The 18,727-nt window shown below is 48.0% G+C and overlaps 1 protein-coding gene across 2 annotated transcripts in view; it reads left to right on the top strand.

Moving 5' to 3' along the window:
- IPO13 (importin 13) overlaps positions 1-6,566 on the top strand; it is an 848,611-nt gene extending 842,045 nt beyond the window's left edge. For both annotated transcript variants that reach the window (XM_069642404.1, XM_069642403.1), the window contains exon 20: positions 5,793-6,566. In XM_069642404.1, the coding sequence (XP_069498505.1) occupies positions 5,793-5,889 (97 nt within the window). In that variant the 3' untranslated portion in view covers positions 5,890-6,566. The remainder of the gene's footprint in view (positions 1-5,792) is intronic.
- Positions 6,567-18,727: the final 12,161 nt, after the last annotated feature.

The following is an 18,727-nucleotide window of genomic DNA, read 5'->3' as shown; positions in this document are numbered from 1 at the left end:
AACGGTTCTGGCCCGCTTCCACTATTACACGGAGAAAGCCAAAGTTCAGGAGGCTGCGAGGAAAGCGGGGGCGATAACCTATAACGGCGCACAGATCGCCATTTTTCAAGATCTTTCTGCTTACACCCTAGCCAAACGGAGGATGTGCCGCCCTCTGACACAACAACTGAAAGAGAAGGGTGTCCGCTACAGATGGGGATATCCCTTCTCCCTGTCCTTTGAATACTCTGGCCAACGCACAAAGTTGGTAACCGAAGAAGACATTAAAGGCGCTATTCAAGATTGTGGGCGAACCCGCCCCCCGTAGGGAATCAGTGGATCCGGAGGCGCTCAGAGGGGGTACCCCCGGGCAGCCCAACCCCAGAAGCAGGAAAACCGGCGCGAGGAAGTTCAAGAAATTGAACACACCACCAACACCAATGGAGGAGGCCCGGGCCGACTCAGAGGGGTGACACCAGCGACCCCACGGAGATCATCGGGTCTAGAAAGCAGAAAGACACTGGAGATGCCTGGTTTGCTGCACCCCCCTGAACTACAAGTATAAGGGGGCATAGAGGGGATCATAACTGTGGGAACCGAGAGATGCACCAACCAAGGCCCGGGAGAGTAACCAAATTAGGAGGTCCGGGGGAGCGAAGAGAGGTGGGAAGGGGGGAGCTCACGGTAGCGAGCTTGGGATCTGACGCCTGGCCGAGGGGAACCGGCTGGTGGTCCAGCCAACAATCCAGGAATGGAAGAACTACATGGCTGGACGCCGGGGAGGGGGGGGTCGGGGTTTGTTCACAAGTTGGGGGCGTCAGGGTGGGGAATGCGTTGGGGGGGATGTTGGGGAAACGTTTCAAAGAGATCCAAACAAGAAAATACAGTAAGCAGGGAGGGAGCGCCCATGCGACACCGGTGACCAAGGGGAAAGGCGACAGCGACTATGGCTGACGACCGACCGGCCCTAGGGGTGGGAACCCTGAATGTGCGGGGCTTGAACACCCCCACGAAAAGATCCCTAATCTGTAGGGAGTTTAGGAGGGCTAAGCTGGACCTACTCTTTGTGCAGGAAACACACTGGGCGAGGGGGAAGGAGCCCAGGTTGCGGGGGGGCGGAATTGAAGAGATATTCTATGCATCCCACAAGGGGAAGAAAAGAGGGGTTGCAATTCTGATCGCAAGGGGGCTGAGTTTCGAGAAAGACTCCATCCTAAGGGACCCCGAAGGCCGCTACCTCTTCGTACGAGGCTCCCTACAAGGATCACCCATAACCCTGGCGGTTGTATACGCCCCGAACGAGGGCCAGGCCCAATTCTGGGAAGGAGTGGGGGAAAGACTGAAAACCTTTGTCCAAGGCCCATTGGTGGTGGGAGGCGATTTTAATATGGTCCTAGACCCATCCAGAGATAGACAACGGGCAGGTGCACCAAACCCCAGACCCGCTGGAGACGCCACGTCTCGCTGCTTCCAAAGGGTGAATTATGACGTGAATCTGGTGGACACGTTACCCACCCCCCGAGTGGGGACTCCCTCTTTCTCGTACTACTCCTCCACCCACAAAGCCTTCTCCAGAATAGATTATATCCTTGCGGACGAGGTACTCCGCCCACACATAGCGGGTTACAGGATAGATCCCGTCCCCTGGTCTGACCACGACTTGGTCAGGGTCACCTTGGCAGGGGACTGGTGCAGAGAACGGAGGGGACACTGGAGATGTAACGACGCCATCTTGAGAGACTAGGTCCATGCCCAGACTGTACTGGAGGCCATCACAGAGTTCTTCGAGCTCAATGATAACTGGGACGGGGAGGTGGGCACACACACTCTCTGGGACGCCTTTAAGGCAACACTAAGAGGAGTGCTCATAAAAATTGGTTCCCGACAGAAGAGGGAAAGGGAGACCCAGGAGAGAACTCTGAGGGAAAAAAATAGCGCGCCTCCAACCGGGGGGCTCCCCGGCACAAACCCTAGAGCGAGACCGCATGGCCACCCTGGAGGATTACAGGCTCCAATTGAAAGACCTACTCCACCATAAAACGGAGAAAAGCCTCCAAATGGTCAAACAGAAATACTACGAGAAGGGGGACAGAGTGGATAGGATCCTGGCCTGGAAATTGAGGGAGGTCCAGAGAAGCAGAATGGTGAAGGGAGTGAGGGACAGCAGGGGCACATTGGGATATGACACCCCCCATATAAGCAAAGCCTTCCGTCAATATTATGAGACACTATATGCCTCTGAATATGACGGCGGCGATGCCCATATCGAAGAGTTCCTCGACTCCATACAGATACCTTCCCTCTCACAGGATCAGGCAGAGGGGCTGGAGGGTCGGGTGACCGAGGAAGAAGTGGAGAAGGCGATTAGTGGGATGAAGGTGGGGACTTCCCCGGGGAGGATGGCTTTTCTGTGTATTTCTATAAGAGGTTCCGATCCACCCTGTCTCCATACCTGGCGAAGGTTTTCAACTCGGAGTTGGTAGGGGGCACGCTCCCTGACACCATGATGGGAGCCATTATAGTGGTCCTTCCCAAGGAAGGAAAAGACCTGAGGGAGTGTTCGTCCTACCGACCCATATCGCTGCTCAACATCGACGTCAAAATCTTGGCTAAGGTGGTGGGTAGGCGGATGGAGGGGATAATGCAGAAGCTAGTCCACGGGGACCAGGTGGGTTTCATTAGGGGCAGACAGGGTTCGGATAATATCCGCAAAACGATAGACTTGGTTCACTTCGCCCAAAATTCAAATCTCGAGGCATGCATCCTGTCCCTGGACCCGGAAAAAGCTTTCGACAGAGTAGAGTGGAGATACATGACCCTCCTCCTCCAACGAATGGGCTTTGGGACGCACATCCTGAGCTGGGTTGCCGCCCTCTACAGAGCCCCTACCGCAAGGGTCCAGGTGAACGGAGTGCTGTCAGAATCTTTCCCCCTGACCCGAGGGACTAGACAGGGCTGCCCTCTTTCCCCCCTTCTGTATGTCCTCACGATGGAGGCTTTGGCCATAGCGGTTAGGTCCCACCCAGATATCAGGGGTATCGGAAGGGGAGAGGTGGAATTCAAGCTATCCCTATTTGCAGATGATATCCTAGCATATCTAGTGGACCCGGGCTCTTCGGTCCCTCCCCTCCCCTCCTGTCCCTGGTTAGTTCGTTCGGGAGGTTCTCAGGCCTGAAAATAAACACCGCCAAGTCTGTCCTCCTTCAGATGCGCCTGGAGGACCCGGTACTAGACCCCCTGACTAGGTTTCATGGGATAGCGGTGAGCAAGAACAACATAAAATACCTGGGGGTTCTCCTCACTAGGGATCTAACAAAACTAGGGTCTTCCAACTATGAGCCCATGCTATCTGAGATCGCCTCTGACTTGAGAAGATGGGGAGGAATGATCCTCTCATGGTACGGTCGGATGACGGCAGTCAAAATGAACATACTGCCTCGGCTTTTATACCTTTTTACAGCCCTCCCTACCCGGGTACCCGCTCAAACATTTATAGACCTACACAAGGGGGTCCGAGACTTCATTTGGCAGGGGAAAACCCCGCGGATTGGTAGGGCCACCTTGACGCTTCCAAGAGAGATGGGGGGTTTTGGTCTCCCAGATTTCCAACTGTACCATCACGCAGCGCAACTACGGGTCCTACTAGAACACATGAAGGAAGGTTTACGGACATATTGGTCATACCTAGAGGACATGGATGTCCACCCTCTAAAAGTCTGTGACCTCCTGTGGACTCCTCGCAGGTCTATCCCGAAACAAGCTCTATCCCACCCGACCCTGGGTGTTCTCTGGGACATTTGGAGGGAATGCCCTCGGACAGCACATCTTTCTTTATGGCCGTCCCCCATGACCTCCTTGTGGGGGCCCCCCCTGAAATTGGGCAGCAGAGGGTTTAGACATTCCCAGAGTTGGTCAGATGCGGGACTGGAATGGGCGGGCCAGCTGTTCAGGAGGGAGAATTCTTGAGTTATGAGGACCTCTGGGAGGGACTGGGAGGCGGGACCCTCTCCATCTTCGAATACCTCCGTCTCAAGGGCATCCTCAATGACCCCGCGTGGGGCCCTAACCTGCGGAGACAACTAACTCCCTTCGAGAAACTCCTTGACTCAGCAACCTCTAGAAAGGGAGCGGTCTCCCGCATGTACACTGTCCTAAACACCCATGACGTCCAGGCTAGGCGAGGTTTCCGTGGTTTTTGGAGTGATCTGGCGGGGGAGGAGATATCAGAGGACGCCTGGGCTCGCATTTTCAAGATATCGTTTCATGGCAATCTTTTCATCTCAGATATGGAACACAACTTTAAAATCCTGCAGGGGTGGCACAGGGACCCAGTAAAACTCTCGAAAATGTTCACAGGGGTATCACCTGAATGCCCGAGGGGCTGCGGCCAGTAAGGGACTAGAAGTCATATGTGGTGGCTATGTCCGAAGGTACAAACCTATTGGGAAGCGGTGAGAGATTGGATAGCGGAGGTAACGGAGGACCCTCTACCCCTCAACCCGCTGACCATGCTGCTTGGCCTCCCCCCCCGGAGGAAGCGGAAATACACCAGCACCCAAGGATGTGGGAAACCATGTTGAGAGCAGGCAGAGTGGCCCTGGCCCAGAGGTGGAAGAGCCCGGAAACACCTTCCAAAGACGACTGGACCAAAAAACGTAAGAACATGTTCTTGATGGACAAACTGACTGCATTGGTGAACAATGACTCATGCTCATTCCTCGCTGAATGGTATGGGGTCCAGCAGACATGGGGATGGGATGTCCACTAACCCCGAAATCGTGCCCTCGGTTGGCCGGGGCGCGACCCCCACTGTGAAGGACAATACCCAAATGGGGGGTCCCCACGACCTGGGGCGACGTCGGTTTCTAGCCAGTAACTGAATGGGTCACATGTTGCGGCGCTCCAAAGACCTAGGAAAAAATGTGAAAGTTTGGTCTCTTTTCTGCTGTTATGTTTGGTTTGGACATGGTGAGGGGCAGGGAGGGGGAGGGTCGTGAAGGCCCCGTTTTCTGTCCTTATGTTTTACAAAATGCTAATAAAAACCAAAGTTTAGAGTGGCGCCTTGCTACTGTGGCACCCGGCCAGGCTCTCTGGCCTTCCCTAGATGTCTTTGCTCTAAGGTGGGTCCTGGACAGCACTTGTGCCAGGTTTCAGAGACCCACAGACCGCATATACCACCTCAATATACACACTGCATATGTTGGCCAGTCTGGCCCATCTCCTTCCTGTGATGTTGGGGCAGGGATTGTCGTTACAGTGGTGATGAGCACCGCCCAATAAGGGACGCCTTTGCTGCACCTTCACACGTACTTATCGGAATGGTTGTACAGCTTATCTAGCTCTCGTCACATTGATGATGGTTCTTGCTTGAATGTTGATACTATCCTTAATATCACAAGACACTTTCACTTATGGCGATGGAACTTTGTGGTTGTAATAGTGTGCGTGTTGGGTGTGGAAAGATGTTGCCGGTTTGAGTGGTGGTTAGTGTGCTGGTATGGTCCATATACCTTATATTAATGTCCTTTAGGGTGCTGAGTTTTGCTTGCCCTCTGCCACATATTATCAGTGTGAGAAGGTGCTGGTGTACTTAGGGGTATCAACTGTAAACCTCTGATTAACCTGATGTTATTTGGTGGTAGGAAGTGAATAGTTTGGTTACCTTGGAGTTGGTGGTGGAAAGTGGTAGCTAAGTTTACATTTCCTTGTGATGGGCTTGTGTACAGGAAATCAGTACCTGTTCCATGTGTTATCTCTCCGCTGCATTAAAGCCGCACTGTATAAGGCTCATGATTTGCTTTTTGTCTTCGCAGAGAGCGGGTGAACAAGAGACGTGTGAAGGAGATGGTGAAAGAGTTCACATTGCTGTGCCGGGGATTACATGGGACGGAGTACACAGCAGATTATTAGACAATGGATGGTAGGAGCACACGATTGCATCTGTGTCGGAGCAGGCCCCATAGAGGAAACCTGAAGTGCTGCAGCATCCTTGGAGGATGAACTCTTTGCTGCACTTCAGGCTTAGCGTGCCCAGATAAGCTCTGCGAGAAGTTGAATTGGAGGCCCTCATCTGCCAATGTTTCCGTGTACCTGCAGCATCGCCTTCCTCCAATGCATGCACTTACTCGGATGATGATGATTCTTCGTCAGTTGCATATTCGTGAAATGCAGCTAGGAGCACATCCAGTCTCTTCCTCATTCTTCTCTGAAGAAGACACTACAGGTCATGGTTGGCACGGATGTACATACAGGACTCAGACGTGCATCTCCAAGGTGGGACAGTGGAGTACCGGTGGACACAATGTGCCTAAATTAGACCATTCTCCCCCCTGCACCTCTGCGGTACCCTGCATTGACAGCAAACTTTACAATGCCATGCATATCTCTCTGTAATGCATGTAGTGTTTGGAGAAAACCCATATTTATCAGGATGGTGCATCAGTGACAAAGCAGGAAGCTGGGGTGCGATTCCCCAGGATCTATGGTCTTTAGACACTTGTTAGAGTTGTGGTTGGGCACGTGAAATGTGGACTAATAACCCACCACTCATTATATTAATATTTCTAACGTTTTGCATCTGGTCTAAATTGGTTTTTCTCAATTTATTTTGGGGGTAGGGTGGTAGTGACTGCGATGAACTGAGGGAGAAACAAAGGTAAGGAGGGGTTTTGATGCTATTGTCTTATTCCAGAATCTCCATCTGCTCTCATGAGTCGCCAGTGCCCAGCCTCTCAGTCCTGGATCCCTTGCACCTCATCCTTGGCACCAGTCGAATACCCTGATACCCAGTGCTGGGCTTGCCTCCCTCCTTTAATCCTCGGTCACCCCCATCTTGACCAGCCCATGTGCTACTTTCTGGTAGATGGACCATCTTCTGGAACCCTATTGGAGTCTGTTCGCCACAGCAGAGGGGGGGTTCCATGAGCCAAAGTGCATTATGATCATCCGGTCACTGCGGGGGAGGGTCATATCTATGTTCTGCTTTGAGGATTCTTACCCTCAGCATGGAGCTGCCCTTTGCTTGGTCTGATGTGTGATTAAGAGCCTTTTTACCCAGTCCCCCAAAGCTCACCCGATTCAGCTGTGATGTCATTGTTCTGCTTTTATCAGCTACATTCGTCATTATATTGTCCCATCGCCACATGAAATAAGTAACGGTAGGATTGCATTATACCTCTTCTGGCCTACCTGTGTACACTGCCAGGACATGCACATGCTGTTGCTGAAGGAGAATTGAAATGTTGTGTGACAGTCACACACATTGGAAGATTATCCTGTTTAAGGCATAGCTGCCACAGTGCTGCCAGCATACAAGTGTGGTATTGTGAGTTGTCCGCAAGAAAGTTTCCTTGGATAAAGTTGCTTTTGTAAAGCCAGCGGGCTGCTGTGCCACTGGAGGAGAATCTGTTTCACAGCTTTCTGGTGCTCTGTAAAGTCTACTTTTAAGTACTGTCCCTTCCCAGATTCCTCAACTTTTGAAATAGCTTGAGGCACAACACACTGGATCTGCAAATCTTAGCTGTCAAGAGTAGTCACTGGCTGATTATGTGACAGCGACGTTGGCTATACCAGTGCTGGATGTGGCATTCAAGGTATGTTTCTGGGCCACCAGGCACCATGCCACAGTCCCCTTTTACGGTCTGTCTAAGGCACCATTCTAGAAATTTGACACGCATGTGTCTGTTTTTATACCATTCTTTATTTAATTATTCATGAAAGAGTTGAAGCCTTGCCGGGAGGGCAGATTCTGAATGTTGGTTACTGACCTTCCACATGGTGCCTTAATCCTAACCACGTTTACCCTTCTGGGTCTTGCTGAGCCTCGAGCCTGTGGTGAATTGCCCACATCCAAAATAACAATAAACCCCCATTGTGACGAATGACCAACCCCGGAGGCCAACGTCACCTAGAATCTCTGCATTGGCCCACACAGTAAACCATGCACTACTAATTTGGATTTTGTTTATTTGTATAGTGCACAAGGCCCAACGGCAACCGGGCGCATTTTTGGTTACAGGCAGGTTACATACATACACAGTATTTAACTTAAAAATATACAAGATGTACAGGTTACAGACACAATATTACCATGACGATATACATAATGTACAAGAAGCATAAAGTGGGGAGTAAAGGATGCACAGTCTGAGCAGAATATAGGGCAGGATATTATGCGGGAGCGGCCTGGAATGCTGAGATATAAGTTCCAGTCAGGGTCAGTCCAGGTTGGCCAGCCAAGCTTTCGCCTTGCGCTTGAAGGCAGGGAATGAAGGTTCTGCTCTAAGTGGATTGGGAAGAGTATTCCACAGCTTCACCGCAAGGACTGGGACACTGCGGCCACCAGATTTTTGGAGGTTGAAGCGTGGGATGACAAGACAATTGCCGTGTGTGCTTCTGAGAGGTCTTGCAGCCGAGTGGGTTGTGAACCTGTTGGATAGGTAGCTGGTGGCTTGATTAGCAATACTTTTGTGTGTAAGTGTCAGAGCTTTAAAGGAGATTCTTTGGGTAACTAAGAGCCAATGAAGGTTGCGTCTGTGTTCTGAGATGTGAGAGGTCCTAGGGATGTTAAGGGCCGCTCTAATAGCATTGTTTTGGATAATTTGGAGTTTTCTGATATTGCATTGGTTGGTACCTAAGCAGAGGGCATTGCAATAGTCAATTCTGGATAGGACCAAGGTCCTGGCTAGGGTAGTACAGTTGGCTGGTGACAGAAAGGGGCGGCAGGCAGTGATGAGCTTGCATGTGTAAGATGCAGCTGAGGAGACTGCATTGGTTTGTCTAGTTAAGGAAAGGGTGGAATCGATGTACATGCCTAATGTCTTAGTGTCCTTGGTCGCTTTGATGGAGTTACCATCGATTGTGAAGGCTTTGAATGAGGGGTCAAGTTTACTGAGTTTGTGAGGTGAGTCTAAGATGAGGAGCTCAGTTTTCTCGTCGTTTAGGCACAGTTCGTGCTGCCTCATCCAGGCCTGACTTGATAGATGGAGTTGATAGCTAGTGAGTCAGTTTTATAATCGCCTGTAATGGGAATAAGGATTTGGGTATCGTCAGCGTAATTGGTGTACGTGACGCCCATGCGATTCAGTATGTCAAATAAGGGCTTTGTGAAGACATTGTAAAGTGTCGGGGACACACATGAACCTTGGGGGACTCCACATGTGACAGGTGAGGGTTCTGCAGTGGCGGTAGGGGAGAACACCCTCATGGATCTGTTGTCAAAGAAAGAGGTAATACAGGCTGTAGCTTTCTGGGAGAAGTTGGTAGCAGTTTTGAGGTGGTGATGGAGGATTTGATGGTTGACTAGGTCAAATGCTGTGGAGAGGTCTAATAAGAGAAAGAGAGCTAATTTTCCCTTGTCTTTTAAATCTTCTATTTGCGTTTGTAAGTCTAGCAGCGCAGTTTCTGTGCCGTCGCGAGGCAGAAGCCTGATTGCCTTAGCCCCAGGAGGTTGTTTGTTTCGAGATAATCTTGGATCTGCAGATATGCTGCGCAATCAAGAATTTTCAGAAGGAATGGCACAGTGGTGATTGGCCTATAGTTAGTGGGAATGTTGGTGTCCGGGGTTGGTTTTTTCAGAAGGGGAATGACCCAGGCATCCTTCAGGTTGTCCGAGACGATCCCCGTTCTGAAGGAGGAATTTATGAGTGAGGTGATAAAAGACACCAGGTTGTGTGAGGCCTCTTTGATAATAGTGGCAGGGCAGGGGTCTCCCTGGCAATTAGTTGGCTTAAGGCTGTTGATGATGTGTTCAACTTCAGAGGTGGAGAGGGGTGAGAGGCCGAATGGTTGCACGGAGGCAGTATTAAGTTTGTGGTTAATCTGAGAAGCAAGCTGTGCTATGAAAGAATGCAGACTGTTTTTTTTCCCATTAATTTTAGTTTAGAGCATAGTAATTTTACCCAGAAGAGCCTCTTGGATGTTAGTGCACCAAGAGCTGTTTTTAGTACAGGTGTCTGGAGGGGGAGCGGGAGATTCCAATTCCTTTAGGATTTTTAAGAGCTTCTTGGTGTTAGATTGGGCAAGTTCGATACGTTTATTATAAGTCTCTTTTTTTGCAAATAGAATGGCTTCTTTGTAGTTTAGCGTCGCTAATGCCATGCTTGCTTTATTAGGTTCAGTCGGGTGGCTTCTCCAGCGAGTTTCAAGGGTCCTTTTTTCCTTGCGTTGGGTTCTCAGCTGGGGCGTGAACCAGGAATTCAGGTGAGCCCTGGGTTCGGGTTTACGTAATTTGGCTGGAGGGATGAGATCTAATGCTTTTAAGATGGTTTGGTTGTAGGAGTCTACCAAAATAGTGGGGTCTGAGCATACTGAAGCAAGGTCGTTGAGGGCAGGGAGGATGAGTGGGATAAGTTGGGCGTAAGTTATGTTGCGCTTATTCCTAGTGAGTGTGGCAGGTGCTATGTTAGGGGTGGAAAGGATAGTTTTAGTGGAGATGCTGAAGGTAATAAGGTGATGGTCCGTCCAAGCACATGGTAGGTTGGAGTTGACCTTGGCGTCACAATTAACGTCCGCAATCCGTTCTAGGATTCTACCCTTAGAGTGAGTGGGTGTGGTCACACGTTGTGTGAAGCCTAGAATGAGTAGTAAACTGTTGACATCATGGGCAGGAGCATCATTGGAGTCGAGAAAGCCTAAATTGAAATCACCTAATAGGATGATTTGCGAAGGATGATTTGTGTTTTCAGACAGAATGTGGGCGAGATCCTCAGTAAAGGTAGATATGGGGCCAGGCGGTCTGTAAATAATGTGTACAGTAATAGTCTGGTTTGGTGAGATAGCGAGCTTAGCTGAGAGGGATTCTGCTAATTTGAATTGGCCATGGGTGGAAAGACGGAGATTTATAGCTGTTTTGTGAATAATGGCTATGCCTCCTCCTTTAGTATGAGAAGTGTTGCGGTCACTTCTGATAGTGTAGCCATCGGGGATCGCAAGGGAAAGCAAAGGTCCTGAGGCCGCATGGAGCCAGGTTTCGGTGACTGCTATAAAGTCCAAGTCATGAGTGGTGATAAGATCAGCCATGTCGAGGGCATGGGCAGTAAGAGATCTGGAGTTGATCAGTGCTGCTTTAATACTTGCTGAGGGTTGTGTACTGGGCAGTAAGGTATGAGAATCGGGGGGAAGGGTCAAGCGAGGATGAGTCCAAGGAAGGGGTGGGGTCAACTGTGTGCTTGATGTTAGGGGGTTTGGTAGACTGGGTACTGACAGAGCGATGGTAGGCGATGTGTGACAGTCTGGACCCTAATCTAAGGTTTCTCACTGACGTAGCGCACGGTTGGTAAGGTGTGGGTTTCCTGGTGAAATGTAGCCAGAGCGTTGGATTGTTAAGGTAGGGGTTAGCCAGTAGGGCGCCCATAGTAGAGTAGGAAGGGAGTTGTTGGTGTGCATTGTCGTGGGTGCTGCTGAGGCGTTGTGCATGCTCAGGACGATCCGTGTTCAGTATTTGTTGTGATACACAGAGGGATGACAGGAGGATGTGTTTGTAATTCTGTGATGGTGCAGCAATGGGGGTGTTCAGGCAAGATAATGCTGAGTCTAGATGGGCTATGAAATTGATTAACAGGCAGAATGCAAGTTGAAGGGAGATGTGTGCTACACTTTGTAAATGCATCGTAGCGGGAGAGTGGGACGCGAGTTATCGGTTACTCAATATACATACACATGGTTCTTCAGTCGGGAGTATAAAGGCTGAGGAGACATGCAGTGGTGTCAGACAAGTAAGACACGCAAGCAACAAATTGGGCAGTTGAGGATTTCAGCAAAGTGACAATAGGGTGACACGTCAATATTGCTCTTGCAGTATTAGGCTTAGGGCTGCAATGGGCAAGAAGGAAACCAAGGGTGCAATGCTCTAGGGAACAGTAGCAGTAGAGAGGGCCTCAAAGCAGCCAAGAGCTCAAGAAATTCTAGACATCAGTAAAAGTGCAATGGGCAACAATACAATCAATGCGCAATATTCTGGGCAGCATCAGCAATGCTATGAGCAGTAAAGCAATCACGGTGTTATGCTCTAAATGGCAGCAATAAAGCAGTGGACAGCAGAGTAATGAAAGGTGCAATGCTTTTGGATAGGTGCGAGGCTTGTTTCACAAAAGGGTGCGTATCCATGAGGCAAGGATGCAAGGCGACCAAGACTATCGGTGTAGGAGTCGCGGTTACAATTTGCGATTTATAGCCGTTGGCAGAGGGGTGACATACACAAAGGGTATTGTAGCCAGTTCCAGGCGGCCAGTGGCGCTTCAGGGTTATGGTGTTCGCACAGTATAGTGCGCACTCTGTGGGTAGTTCGGAGACGGCAGGGCCGAGCGAAGAAACCAGAATGTGGGCACAGTAGCGAAGGGTGGGGGGTGGCTAGTTACAGCGAGCCGCTAGAATAAATGTTAGTTCGTAGGAGGCGCAGGTCAGTTCGGTAGCAGCGAGGTAGTGTAATGTTACCTTAGGAGTGGAGCAGCGTCGATTTGGGCAGCGTTTCTGGCGATAGGGGATCAGGCTCGTGACAGGCTCAGGACAGAGCAACCTTGTTAGGCAGCCTTAGTAGGTGGGCAGGCGTTCGCCTGCCGGCGAATGTGATTGGCTGAAGTAGATGTAGGGAGCCAATCGCTGGAAGACCAGCCTGCAGAAGGCTGTAATTGCACACAAGAAGTTGCGGGCGGCCATCATGGAAAGGAAAGTGCCTTGTGGAGGCTAATGGAGGCAGGATGCCAAAAAGCAGTTTTCACAGGCATCTGATATATATTTTGTAGAACGCTGTCTTCATGCAGCGTACAGCAAATTGTGGAGGGCAATGCAGATTTCAAATCTGCTCAGGACAAAACACTTTGGGAGTTATGACGCAACCGTGTTTCTCCCCGTTTGTAGATTTAACTAATACAACTTCACTGGTGATATTCAAATCACAAAACGCACAGCCAACAAAGCTGCCTTGCACAAGTTGGCTCTTGGATGACTAGAAACAACCGGAAACTCATCCGCGATAGAAACTGCAATTCTGTCTTTCTCCTCACCCCACGCAATAATTACATGGCCTACAAAGGTGAGCCCTTGCCTGGATACATTAAATAGGTTGTAGAGCTTAGGAATTCTGATGTAAGGCAGACTAACCCCGAAACCTGGAGTTAGAAGTTTTTATCCACCTCTTGTCAATCAGGAGGATAATGCAGGACCCCAACCTTGTCGCATGTAACCCTTGCGGTCATACCAATGGTTCCATCAAGCGTTTATGAAGTCAACCGCACGTATCTTTGAATTGAAAACTTTGGATCATCTACTAAATAAACTGCAATGAGTCTAGAACACTTAGTTAGGATTACAACCGAGTCGACCTGAGCGACCACATCACACCAGCAATACGACTGCTCTATTGACTAGTTTTCCAGAAATGAATAAACGTTGAAGTGCTTTACATCACCTACAGCGCGCTGAAGGGCTGTGGCGCAGTATGCATCCACGGGAAATCCCTCCCATACCACACTGGACAGCCATCATGATCCAGCAGCGATATATGCTTAACAATCCCACAATGCATCAGAAAACTGTATGGTGGTGCTGCCTTTTTGAGTATTTCAGCTGAAACATAGAATTATTTTTAGGGAGAATCAGTATCAACTAACCTTCTGCAAAGCACTAGAAAGTTGGTTACCCATCACTTTGTTACCTAGAGCACCCACTCCACTCTTGACAGCTTTGGTTCCTGGGTCAGCTCACTTACAATCGTTCTGGACAAAGGACCATCACTGAATTACTAACGGTGCCAAGTTTTTCCTACCTGGACTTCTCGTTGATATGCCACCATCATTCCAACACACTCTTGAACAAATTGCCTATGTGGCAGGGTGAGCCATGGAAACGAGGGCCCTTCTTCTACCCAGCACATAAGGTTGACCTAGACAGAAGCACTGGACAAACCTACAAGGTGATGAGTCCACTGTTAAAAAGCTGCTTCAAGTGGGTCACGCGGCAACATGAAGGGCTATCCGACATGGCCAATCACAAGGTACTTGTCCCGGGCAATTTGCCAAATATTCTCCTTACTTAGATAGATCTTCCCACTGCAATTTGTTGGCCACTTGCTCCCAAATGTTACCCAACTGTAATTTGGTCCCAGGTATCCCCAATTAAATTTGCTCCAAGAAGCCTGCACCGTAGTTGTGCTTTACAGCTGTTCTCTCGTCTGTGCGTGTGTTGGCGCGTACATACCAGGTACTGCACTGAAATTTGCCCAGTGTGAATCGTGGTGGGCCCATTGCTGCTATTTTGCTCTACTGTGATTGGCTCCTGGGGTCCCCACGATTGCAAACTCTTTCACTCTGTTTCACACCTTTGTGCCTGTTCCACCACCCCCAACAAGCTAATATTCGACTCCTCCTAATACGATCACTGAGGAAGCCACCCACACAGTCAATGGAGCTCACCCCCAACACACATGTAAACATCAGAACACAATATCCATCCCAACAACTTTTATATCCGAGTTCCAATACAATGCATCCTTGCACATGGGCACTCAAGCCTCTCTGAATGCAGATCCCTCAAACGACCTATAAACACATAGGCATTCACCAACACAACATCCTGTTCTGAATTTAACCAAATCCTGCCTGCCTCTTTTTCAAGTCGCACAAGCTGCAAGAGACTCTGCATATGGCAGTCGAGGACAGTGTAAAACCCTATAACCTAGTGTACATGATGGACCCTAGCCGGCCTATAGGACTGGGGGTTTCCAAATAGCACTTTAAGATGAGCAGCAGCACCCTTGAGATGTATGGGGATGCAGATTCATACTCTTGCACCAAATCAATAATGACAACTCAATAGTTTGGCAAAGGGAGTCCGTTTAATGACAAGTACAAAAAACAGGCAGTTCATGAATATCAGCAATCGCTCGATGTTCCTTCTCGCTTCAACTCCAATTAATGTCTGAAAAAAACAAAACATTTATACCAAAAACTCGTCATCACTGACGTGTAACGCTTAAAAACTTAGCATGCAAATTGATTGGTTCTAGGAAGGTAACTTTAATATAGGTACTATATCTGTATATGGTAAAGGGGAGAGGGGATTGGATAGACAATGTCAGGTGGGGAAACTAAGCCCTTCCTTCAAAATGGCTACTGTAAACGTCACTAAAAGTACGTCTCCTCATTGGTTCTACTAACTATAGGACCTTAGATTACATGATGCACTATGATTGGTTTGGCATCAACCCCACTCATACTTTTCCATTTGCACTTAGCAGCGTGCAGAATAGCCGGCCAGGTGCAGGGAGTTTGTCTGCCCCCCAAACTTCTCTCCAATTATTGTTACAATCAATCATCACCTCAGTGGTCATGTGTTAATTATTTCTTTGTGGTTGGCCTTGAGCCTGCTTCTTGGTCTGGTAAAGTTTAAGGCGTCTGGACATGGCAAAGGTCCAAGCATAGGTGTGAAAGTTTCATCCCTTCTTGCTTGTCTGGTCAAGTGATTCCGACACCGTGAAATTGGCCTTTCCTTCATGCAATTTCGTACATTTGATTTAATTCTGCCAGTCATCTGCCATCTATGGCTTATCTTGACCTTTCTGTACAGGATACTCTGTTCTTCTTCTCTTTAATTGTATCCACTGTTGGCCTATTTCAGACGATACGACCATGGCTTCTTGGCATGGTTACCTTCGTCTGAGTTTCTTTCTGTCTTTAATACTTGATTTGTTTGCTGCAAAACTCTCCTCTTGAGACCTTTAGTAAACTTTGGTTGATTCTGCTCTTGTGCGTAGTCTAAGTATACTTCTATAAAGTGCTCTTTTGAGGTAGATATGTATAGGTGGCGCTTGCCGCAATCTATCCTACTACTAAGCATAAGCAAGCCTCACGATTTCTGTGCTTCTTGCGGTTACTTTGCATATGTACACGTTTAAACTAACTGAATATCTTCATCGTGCATATGTTATAGGTTTCTGGTATCTTGACATCAATTGTTTCACTTTAGGCTTAAAATGGCACTTGTCCATGGTGTTTCGTCTTGTTTGTCATCATTCTCAGGTCGTTATATCTTCTATATGTGAGTCTTTCCGGGTTCTTATGATCTCATCATTCGTCTTCCTTCAGTATCTTCTTAGTTTCTTCGGGTATTACATTCTGACAATTGTCATTCTGTCTCACTTGTCGATATGGCTTTCTCAATGGGTACCTTACTGTCCAGGTTTTCTTGGGTGTCGGTACTTCAATAGGTGCCGTTATTCTGATAGGTACTGGACAGAGCCCAACTGCGACTCTCTGCTGGTTTATTTGCTCATCATACGTCACATATTTCTGCGTGAATGTTCCTGGTACTTCAAAATGGGCGGTAGGAGTGGGAATCGTGCTTGACACCTCCTCTACACTAGGATAACATTTCAGCTTTTTTGCAATGGTTTTCTGCTCTACTTTGATTCTAGAAAGGAAGTTGTATGACCATGAGATGGAATATGAATATGCAGAGTCTCGGTGAAGCACCCATGGATTTGAAAGATAATATTGCTGTGATGTGGAAGAAACCCAGAATGGCCAACCAGATTTTTCCATCTAGGTGTCCCCAGTCTTATCACAGAGACTAATAGACAAGGTGTGACAGGGGGAAGGAAACGCCTTAGGGCCCTTAAACCAATAGGAGATTTAATTAAAGAGCGAAATAGCACCCTTAAAAAAGGAACTGGTCACTTGCCTTGGATAATGGAGGTATCGAGAGTTGGCTCAAGAACTTGTGTGTTACCAGCTGAAGGTGCAGCAAACTGTGCATTCTGGGTAATACTGCTACTTAGTGAAGTGCTGGATTAATGGGAAGTGCCCAGACTCTGTTTTGGAAACCTAGCGAGCACTTTGACCCAGTGGCTCGCTCTAACCATGTGAAGTGCTAGAATCCCAAGAAGCACCTTGACCCTGTAAAGTGCTTTGCACCCCAAGAGCACTGTGAACCCCAAAGCTTTAGGTGATGGAAGAGTTGTAATCCTGAAGTATGGTGAAAGCTATGACTGTAAAAGACTTTGTTGCAAGCTCAAGAACGATGATGTTTTCAGACCTGTCTTCTGTGTGACCAATCGGCAGATGAGTGGTTGGAAAAGCCCCTTGAATCACGAAAAGAAAGGTGAGAAGTTTCCTTTCAGAACCAATTTTGGACAATCGACCTTGAAGTAGTACGCCTCTAGTAAATCGTCAATGAGAAAATTGGCGTTGTTGTAGGGTGCCAGTAAATATGAAGGGGAAATTGCACTTAGAGTAGTTAAAATGGTCTGTCTTTTTATCACACCTGGAAAGGAAATACCATCTACCAAAGGGTTCCTGTAAGCAAGCGGGTGGTGACATTCTCCGAGTGCTGGCTGAATTAACAAGTGACATGCAACTTTGCAGCATCTAATCGTCCCCAGTTTGATCTGTTTACCCTCGCCAGAACAGTAAATCCTTATGTTTGACTTGCTCTCCTCCAAAGGGACACTGGGGTTCTGGGTTAGGGGAGGAGATGTGGTTGTGGACTGACACAGCTAATTATTTGATCTGCTTTCCCACCAATTCCTTCAGCCCATCTGATCCAGTAATTAACAGTACTTCAACACAGGAGCTAAAGACGTGACAAAGCAGCATCTCCCTGCACCATTCCCCAACCACAATGCCTTGAAACCCTTGGCCATTTAGGCTTGCTGCTGGGTACTCGGTGTCCATTGCTGCAAGCACCACAATCAAGGAATACAGACAGCAACCAGTCGTTGGTTGACGTGTTTTCTCACAAGTCGTCGTGGCAAAGTTTGTGAAGTCCGTTTAGTGTTGAGAAATGGTTCTAAATTTGGTCTTCTGAGAGAACTGGCAACCATTCTACTTCCTAATGAGTTAGGAAGGAAATACCATGTTTGGCAACAAGCCAACTTGCTTCTAAACTCTGTGCAAGTCACTATTGGTACAGTACACCTTGAATGATTGTTTTAAGGGGTGTCAGCCAGAGCCAACACATTAGACACATGTGACTGTGCACCATGAATGATGATTAGGGTTTATAGGTGTCTTCTGCCAGAGTCACCTGCTGAGCTACCTTGCTGCTGTGTGCTCTTCTGGAAGGAGTGTGTGCAACAGGATTTAATGATACAGCTATGTAGGATGAGTAAGTGTACGTAGCCTCACTGTTGTCCCTAAACCATCCATTTATGCTGGAGAGTTGGTTTAATTGCCTAGAATTTAAGTGCCCCTTCAGATCCTATGTTGAAGTAATAGCAAACCTTTTAATGTCTGTGTTGGTCCTGAGATTGGAAAGACCATGTGATAATTTCACAAGGAATATATGTTCTTAAAGAAGGATCCAGAGAGCAACATTTAGAAGAAAGTATCAAATATATTTATTTAGAATGATACAAAATTTATGAAAAAATCATGAGTCAATCAAAAGAAGCAACAAATCAATGCAGGTAAAATCATAATTATTAAAATACATAGGAAGTGACATAGAATTTAATTCGCATCCAGCACATCTTCGAGACTAACCTAATTCATTCATCAACAAACAACTGACCAATCGTATGTTATACAAAGGAATGAATAAAAGTTTTTTTTCACCTCATGTTGATATCAATGCAATACAATAATCAACATCATGTGTGCATTTCTTTTTCTAAACTTGGAGTGGATCTTTAGTAGTTGTCAAAAATAGGACCAAGCATATTTCCTGGACTGTAACAAGATGGACTGGTTTCGACGAGTAGGTGTGATTTCACCACGTCTTCATCAGGGTAAAAAGGACATTTCAAAGACGGAAA

This window comes from Ambystoma mexicanum, chromosome 1q (assembly GCF_040938575.1).
Source record: "Ambystoma mexicanum isolate Mex_15411 chromosome 1q, UKY_AmexF1_1, whole genome shotgun sequence".
Lineage (NCBI taxonomy): Eukaryota > Metazoa > Chordata > Amphibia > Caudata > Ambystomatidae > Ambystoma > Ambystoma mexicanum.
The sequence above is the reverse complement of the archived record's forward strand: the minus strand, read 5'-3'. Positions and strand labels throughout refer to the sequence as shown.